This window comes from Heterodontus francisci, chromosome 8 (genome assembly GCF_036365525.1).
Source record: "Heterodontus francisci isolate sHetFra1 chromosome 8, sHetFra1.hap1, whole genome shotgun sequence".
In the NCBI taxonomy this organism is placed as follows: domain Eukaryota; kingdom Metazoa; phylum Chordata; class Chondrichthyes; order Heterodontiformes; family Heterodontidae; genus Heterodontus; species Heterodontus francisci.
The window spans coordinates 96,653,718-96,662,613 of record NC_090378.1 but is presented as its reverse complement, the minus strand read 5'-3'; the positions used below and the strand labels follow the sequence as shown (position 1 = coordinate 96,662,613).

General features: G+C 40.8%; 1 protein-coding gene across 1 annotated transcript; it reads right to left on the bottom strand.

Moving 5' to 3' along the window:
- Positions 1-2,877: 2,877 nt before the first annotated feature.
- LOC137372577 (tumor necrosis factor ligand superfamily member 6-like) lies at positions 2,878-8,265 on the bottom strand. The gene is made up of 4 exons (XM_068036513.1): positions 7,587-8,265; positions 7,455-7,491; positions 6,867-6,917; positions 2,878-3,708 (listed from the first exon to the last, which is right to left on the bottom strand). Exons 1-4 carry the CDS (start codon positions 7,824-7,826, stop codon positions 3,305-3,307), a joined length of 732 nt encoding a protein of 243 aa, XP_067892614.1. The 5' UTR covers positions 7,827-8,265; the 3' UTR covers positions 2,878-3,304.
- Positions 8,266-8,896: the final 631 nt, after the last annotated feature.

The window sequence follows — 8,896 nt, the reverse complement described above, 5'->3', positions numbered from 1 at the left end:
ATAGTGTAGAACTCCAAAAGGATACAGATAATTTTGCAGAATGGGCAGATAGGTGGCAGATGAAGTTCAATGCAGAGAAATGTGAGGTGATTCATTTTGGTAGGAAGAACATGGAGAGACAATATAAAATAAAGGGAACAATTCTAAAGAGGGTGCAGGAGCAGAGGGACCTGGGTGTATACGTGCATAAGTCATTAAAGGTGAAAGGACAGGTTAAGAGAGTGGTTAATAAAGCATACAGTATCCTGGGCTTTATTAATAGGGGTATAGAGTACAAGAGCAAGGAAGTTATGTTGAACTTGTATAAGACACCAGCTCGGTCTCAGCTGGAGTATTGCATCCAATTCTGGACACCGCACTTTAGGAAAGATGTGAGGGCACTGGGGGGAGTACAGAAAAGATTCACGAGAACGGTTTCAGGAATGAGGAATTTCAGTTATCAAGATAGATTGGAGAAGTTGGGACTGTTTTCCTTGGAGAAGAGAAGGCTGAGAGGTGATTTGATAGAAGTATTTAAATTCATGAGGGGTATGGACTGAGTAGATGGAGAGAAACTGTTCCCACTCGTGAAAGGATTGAGAACGAAAGAACACAGATTTAAAGTATTTGGTAAGAGAAGTAAAGATGACATGAGGAAAAACTTTTTCATGCAGCGAGTGGTTAAGGTCTGGAATGCACTGCCTGAGAACATGGTGGAGGCAGGTTCAATTGAAGCATTCAAAAGGGAATTAGACAGTTAAAGGAAAAGGAAGAATGTGCGGGTTATGGGGAGAAGGCAGGGGAATGGAATTGAGGGAGTTGCTCTTTCGGAGAGCCAGTGTGGAGACGATGGGCCGAATGGCCTCCTACTGCACTGTAATGATTCTGTGATTCTGAGATATACTGCAGCAATTCACCAAAGCTTTTTCAACAACACCTTCCAAACATGCAACCTCTACCAGCTAGAAGATCAAGAGCAGCAGATGCATGGGAACACCACCAACTGCAAGTTTCCCTCCACGTCTCACATCATCCTGACTTGAAAATATCTCACCATTCAGTCACTGTCACTGGGTGAAAATCCTGGAACTCCCTCCATTACAGCTTTTTTGCTATACCTGCAGCACATAGACTGCAGTGTGTCAAGAAGGCAACTCACCACCATCCTCTCAGGCCAATTAGGGATGGAAAATAAATTCTGGCCTTGCCAGTGATGCTCACACCCATGAGCAAATAAAAAAGCTAAGGGAATGCATCAGAGTGATTAGTTGCATTTTGCATGGAATATTGGATGGTTTGTAGGAAAAATTTGGTCTGGAATCTTTGTTTTGTGGTGGCTTTTATTTCAGCATTGTGACCAAGAGATTGGTCAGTGACAGGATTGGTAAGGTGTGTGACTTTTATTGAATAGGGCTGTGTTCACTGGTACCACAGTCGGATGAGCCGATCATGGATAGCCTGGTCAAGAAGGGGATATGTTTGCGGCCTTCTCCCTTTCTCAGTCTTTTTCCCATCCTCCTCGTCAGCTACTTGCTGTATACCTGGTGGGAAGGGCTGTGCCCTCATGACGGTGAGGTTGTGCAACAGAATCAAGAAACATATTCTGGCGGGTACTACAGGACTCCTTCAGAGCAGTCCAGGTAGTGGAAGCATTGCTTGAGCACCCGAATGGTTTCCTCAATGACATCTTGTGTGGCAGCATGGCTATCGTTATACGTGTGCATGGGTTATGCACAGGAGTGAGGGGCCAAGTGGTCAGCAGATAGCCTTTGTCTCCCAGTAGCCACTCTCTAGTTTGATGTGTTGGCTCCAATACAATGGCACAGTGGACTAGTGCAGATTAAAGACATCATGACTGCTGTCAGGATACTGGGCATTCACCTGCATGGTTGTGCACCAACTGCACATTTAGCGAGTGGAACCCTTTGTGGTTGCAGTACATCTTGGCATTTAGATGTAGCACCCGCAAAGCAATGTGAGTGCTGTCAATGGCAACCTGTACCATGGGAAAACCCGCAATCATGGTGAAGCCACGTGTACACTCCACCTGCTTCCCTCTCTGGAAAGAGAGAATGCAATGTACTCCCCTCTCCTGACAGGAAGAGCATCAGCACAGCAGTGGAGGGTGAACTGTGAGATGTTAGGGATGTTGCCTGCTCCAACTTGGAAGGATCCTGACATGAAGTTGTCCATGGCCATGATCACCTTTACAGCGATGGGCTGCACCGTCCTTGCCCTGCTCTGAGACTGCAGGTCTGCAGATTTCAGTGAGCACCTTCTTTGTAAAACCAAGATGTTTCACACCCTGTTCCTCGTTGAAGTTGAGGTAAGAGAATTGCTCCCTGAAGACTCTGAGTAGAGATGGCCTCCTGCTGAGAGCACCTCTTCCCCTCCTCTTCCTCCATCTTCGAGCAGCTGTGTCTCCTCTACTAATTCTCCCTGTCGTGCTGCAGGCTAAGGGGATAAAAAACTACAGCACCCATGACTGGCAGCAAGTACTCTGAGAAGAACCCTTAAAGTGAGAACCAAGGCCTTCACTGTATGCCACATAACTCTCTTTCGACTTTGCCAACTTTAAATAACAGTAGAAACTACCAAACACTTCTACAAACTTAGCAAGAGCCAGCAGAAATCAAACCTGGAAGTAGTTAATGATCCCTTTAAAGCGTGTTGGTGGGGGTTGTCCTTCTACTGTGTGAGTTTAAGAAAGGGCTTTACCTGGAGCAGCGAGGTCAAAAACAGCACCGCTGGTGTGAAATGAGCATTACACACTGACTAACGTCACAATGTGCCTACAATGCATACTTCTAGCACACACACAGCATGATGCCAATTTATACACAAGATGGAACCTGCAGCACCGAAAACACAGGCACTAGAGTCGAATTTTGTGGCAAAGATCTCTTTATGTGTGCGTTCGGATCATTAGTTTCTACTTTCAGTATCACAACCTACCCTGTTCACAAATAATAAACAAAAAGTGGAGCAATCAGAAACCTCATTCAATCTATATAGTTACATGAGGCAAAATCACTCATACCCAAATCCAATGTAAGCAGCTCTGAATATGATGAAATGATTATCAAGTTCCAATTAGTTTATTACACATCAATACTGTTGTATAACTGTAAATGTTATTTGTACAAATTATTCTCACCCTCTCTCCCATAATTTTCTATGTACTAACAGTTCCACTGCAGCCTTGACTATCTAAGACACATGTTCTTTACCCATTCTTTACCAAGTGCTTATCTTATGTGAAAAATAAATTACAAGCTTACTTATGACACACAGTAAAAGAAAGAAAATGCATTAAAAATGCAAACTAAAGCTTATGTAATCCAAAAAATGTGTTAAACTGATCAAAGTTAACTAAGGCTGGATTTGACACATTGACATAGATGCGATCTCCTTTAAGTAAGTAAAATATTCCTGCTTGAAAGCTATTTCTCAACCACTTTCCACCATTCACAGGACAGTGGTTGTCGCTTCTGGTTATCATTAGTTCAAGATCATTAGGATAGCGATCAGTTCGCTTGAACACAGTCTGTTCCAGCAATGTGTCTGATTTGCACACCAGCCCTCGGAAGTAGATTTTGGAGTAGATAAAGTAATGTCCAGCTTCACCAATGATCAATGCTTCGTCTTTGTAACTTATTCCCTGGGTGAAGGCCTGATCCTTCACAGCTTCCCATACAAGTGTCTTGGAATTCTTAATGATGTTCATTCCTGTAATGCAGTCATTGCAAATAAAATACCAAAGTTCAGTATAAATGAGCACAATACAGTTGGTTTGCTGATTATGTGACCTACGGGTTCTTGAATAACTTTATGAATATATTTCATACTTAAATTTATGTACAAAGAATTATTTCCATTTATAGGCCTACCGTGTTAAAATGACAGAGCTTTTAGCATCTTCATCTCCATAAATTTCATTTTTCATGTTTTATGAGTCGTCTTTTTTCCCCCATATGTTTTTAATAATGTTAAATTTGCATTTTGATATTATCATCAATGTCATAATGCCCCAGGCAAGTAATTTTTTTTTTGAAGTGTACCATCTGTTGTTGTGTAGGCCAACACTGCAGCCATTTTGTCTAGCAGTGTGCCACAAGCAATTGTTTATTTTTAGTGGCAATGGCCAATTTGAGGAATGCTGACCCAAATACTGGAAGAACTCTCTGGTTTTCTTCAAATATCTCCATTCTTAATGTCATTTTACCACCAGAATAGGTAATCAGAATCATGGTTTATAGTTAAGGTTAAGTTAAGGTATCCCTAGGTAGCAGCGATCATAATATGATTGAATTTTACATTCAGTTTGAGGGAGAGAAGAGTGGTCCAAGACCAGTATTTTAAACTTAAATAAGGGCAATTATGAGGGCATGAAAGCAGAGCTAGCTAAAGTGAACTGGCAAATCAGGTTCAGAGATAGTTCAATAGAGATGCAGTGGCAGACATTTAAGGGCATACTTCAGAATACACAGAATAGATACATTTCAACGAGAAAGAAAAATTCCAAGGGTGGACCCGCCATCCGTGGTTAACTAAAAGAGTTAAAGATAGTATCAAACTTAAAGAAAAAGCCTATAATTGCGCAAAGGTGGGTGGCAGGTCAGAAGATTAGGCAGAATATAAAAACAGCAAAGATTGACTAAAAGATTTATAAGGAAGTTAAAACTAAAGTACAAGAGAATGCTAGCTAGAAATATAAAGACAGATAGTAAGAGTTTCTATAGATATTTTAAAAAGAAAAGAGTGAACAAAGTGAGCATTGGTCCTATAAAAAGTGAGTCTGGGGAATTAATAATTGATAATAAGGAGATGGCAGATGAATTGAACAGATGTTTTGCATCGGTCTTCACTATAGAGGATAAAAGTTACATCCCAGTATTAGTTGTCAGTCAGGAAATGGAAGGGAGGGAGGAACTCAAGAAAATTACAATCACCAAGGAAATGGTACTGAACAAATTGTTGGAGCTGTGGGCTGACAAGTCCCTGGATCCTGATGGACTTCATCCTAGGGTCTTAAAAGAAGTGGCTAGTGATATAGTTTATACGTTGGTTTCAATTTTCCAAAATTCCCTAGAATCAGTGAAGACTGGAAAATAGCAAATGTAAGTCCTTTATTCAAAAAGGGAGGGAGACAGAAAGCAGGAAACTACTGGCCAGTTAGCTTAACATCTGTCTTAGGGAAAATATTAGAAGCTATTATTAAAGACGTTGTAGCAGGGCATTTAGAAATATTGAAGGTACTTTAGCAGAGTCAACATGTTTTTGTGAAAGGGAAATCATGTCTAACCAATTTATTGGAGTTCTTTGAGGGAGTTACATGTGCTGTGGATAAAAGGGAACTGGTAGATGTATTGTACTTAGATTTCCAGAAGGCATTTGATAAGGTGCCATATCAAAGGTTATTGCAGAAAATAAAAGCTCATAGTGTAGGGGGTAACATATCGGCATGGATAGAAGATTGGTTAGTTAACAGGAAACAGAGAGTAGGCATAAATGGGTCATTTTCTGGTTGGCAAGATGCAATGAGTGGTGTGCCACAATGATCTGTGCTGGGGCCTCAACTTTTTACAATTTATATAAATGACTTAGATGAAGGGACCAAAAGTATGGTTGCTAAATTTGCTGATGACACAAAGATAGGTAGGAAAGTAACTTGTGAAAAGGACATAAGGAGGCTACAAAGGGATATAGATAGGTTAAGTGAGTGGGCAAACACCTGGCAAATGGAATATAATGTGGGAAAGTGTGAAATCTTCCACTTTGGCAGGAGGAATAAAAAAGCATATTATCTAAATGGTGAGAGATTGCAGAGCTCTGGGAAGCAGAGGGATCTGGGTGTCCTATGCATGAATCGCAAAAGGTTAGTATGCAGATACAGCACGTAATTAGGAAAGCTAATAGAATGTTCTCGTTTATCGCGTGGGGAATTGAATACAAAAGTAGGGAGGTTATGCTTCAGCTATACAGGGCATTGGTGAGACCACATCTGGAGTACCATATACAGTACTGGTCTCCTTATTTAAGGAAGGATGTAAATGCTTTGGTGGCAGTACAGAGAATGTTTATTAGACTAATATTTGGAATGGGCAGGCTGTCTTATGAGGAAAGATTGGACAGGCTAGGGCTGTATCTGCTGGAATTTAGAAGAGTAAGAGGCAACTTGATTGAAACATACAAGATCCTAAGGGGTTTTGACAGGGTGGATATGGAAAGGATGTTTCCCCTTGTAGGAGAATCTAGAACTAGGGGTCACTGTTTAAAAATAAGGAGCCACCCATTTAAGACAGAGATGAGAAATTTTTTCGCTCAGAGGGTCGTGAGTCTTTGGAACTCTCTTCCTCAAAAGGTGATGGAAGCAGATTTTTTGAATATTTTTAAGGCAGAGGTAGATAGATTCTTGATAAGCAAGGGGGTGGAAGGTTATCAGGGTTAGGTGGAAATGTGGAGTGATCAGTTCAGCCATGAAAGTATTGAATGGCGGAGCAGGCTCGAAGGGCCGAGTGGCCTACTCCTGCTCCTAATTCATATGTTCATGTGGTTTAACCTCTTAGCTGTGGGGTGGCACCTTCCACAATGCAGCAATTCCTCAGTACTGACGTACTGCCCTTCTAGAGCCTCCACTTAAATGATGAGTCTAAACCATGGGACAGCTCCCACAAGATTCCACCCCAGAGCCGAGTATACCTCTGGCTGAACCAAACTGACACATGGTTACCTCTGCTCTATTCTTTTGATACTTTTGTTTGGGGCTCCCTTTTTACATTCATTTTCCTTTTTATTGCTTTGCTTTTGTTCATTGCATCCCCCTCCCCCATTCACTTCACCCACCCTCGCCGCGCCCACCCCGCATCTTCGGGGTAGTCACTGACCTGTGAGGTGTGCAATAGGCAGTTTTGTGATTTCTGCAGGTCTTGCAGTTGCTGTTGGAGATATATCAGAATTAGATACAAATAAATAGCAGCACAGCCTATCATGCACAGAAGTTGTTAAAGCTTGGCCCCTGATACAATCAGGCCTATTTTCGCTAATCATTTAGATTGATTTAATCACAGTATCGTAGATTGACAGCACAGGAGGAGGCCATTTGACCCAAATGAATTCAAAGTGTGTTTCGCTCGAGAACCGGATAAAAATAAGTGAATTTAAAACTGGTGCTTTCTGAAATGTGGCAAAGTTCACATGTTGAGCACTTGGCTGCCCCACATTGTTATATTGTCTCTACTTATTGTCACACTGTTTTGTGCCAGTTTGTGTATAATCACTTTACATCATCTTTCAATTTTTGAATCTTGGAGAGGGCTACATCGTTCTCAAGCACTTAATATAAAGTATGATGGAATTCCTCCATATGTAATGGGTCCTAATAGATGCATTTACATGTTGCTATACTTGAACACAATCATACTTGAATATGAAATATTCCATATTTTCATGAAAATTAAACTTTTTATACTCACCAACAATCTTTTCATGCTGACCTACATCCTCTTGAACCTGATAAGAAAAAGAAGAATTTGTTTTCAAAATTCCGATTTCAAGTGATTGAAAACTTTTTCAACTTTCAGTCTGATGAATGATAAAGGACGTACCTGTTTTATTTTGTTTAATTCTTTTTGGAGTTGGAATAAGTAGAATGTGCCCATTGCCAGGCTTACCAACATTACGAATGTCAGGATCAGAATCATAACAGCGCACACTTTCTGCCAGTCCTTCCCTCTTTTCTTCAGTGTTGGCACCATTACTGGGTGCATGGTTGCTGTCGGATAACAAATAAGGTTTGGATTGCTACCCACAGTGTAAATTTGTGGGTATCGGTAATCAGGTTCCATGATTAGTCCAAAAAACAGTGTCCAAAGTGTTGTATCCTATGATATCTGGGCCTTCTTCCTTTTTTAATTCAGCGTAGAATAGTTCACTGATCTTCTGTCCCTCGGTCGTGGATCTGCTGTCTTGCTCTGTGTGGGAGTTTCCTCTCTTTATATAAGAAGGCTCAATCAGTCAGGGGGCCCACATATGGCCTCCTTCCTCCTGAAGCACATGGAAAGCTGCCAAAAGAAGTTTCCGTCCAATCAAGGTAGCCTTAATGGTGAAAGTCTAAACATTCCACCTGTGTTTTTTTTATTTCACCTTTTTAACAACCTGATTGAACTTACAATGTATCCTGCCCGAATTTCCAAGGTGTTGAGGACAGTTTACAATTGACGCTGAATATTTTCATTCACCATCTGAGAACATTATCTTCGCTCTATTTGTTGCAAGATCACTTCTATAGTCTATTTCCGTTGCTTTCTGTTTCCTGTTACAAACAAAAGTGTTTAATTAAGTAGGCGATTTGCAACTGTTCTCCCCCCGCATATACAAAATGTGTAGGGGACATAACCAGCCTATGATGAGTCATGCACTAAGAAAAAGAAAAGTTCCAACATGACTCAAAAACGGATCCAAATATTAAACTGCAATACTAAAAATGTTGATGGCTACATTCAAACTCATTGTTGGTATGTGTGTTTTACTTTATAGAGAAACAAAGCTCTATACCACTGGGGATTTCCTCACCTTGTGTCTGGGTATGTTATAAACTGATCGATAAATGCCAATTGCTATTAGTACTCAACAGCTCCACTTTCACTGTATCTTGCAACTATCAGGCTGTTAGAACAATAACTAGATGGATTTTGGTCTTTTTATGTCCAGCAATTCCTATGTTTCTAAAAGACATGTAATATAACAATTGCATTGTCAGAATTTTTCCCAGTGTTAATACGTGTGTAACAAGATAGTCATAGAGAGAGATACAGCACTGAAACAGGCCCTTCGGCCCATCGAGTCTGTGCCGACCAACAACCACCCATTTATACTAATTCTACATTAATCCCATGTTCCCTACCGCATCCCCACC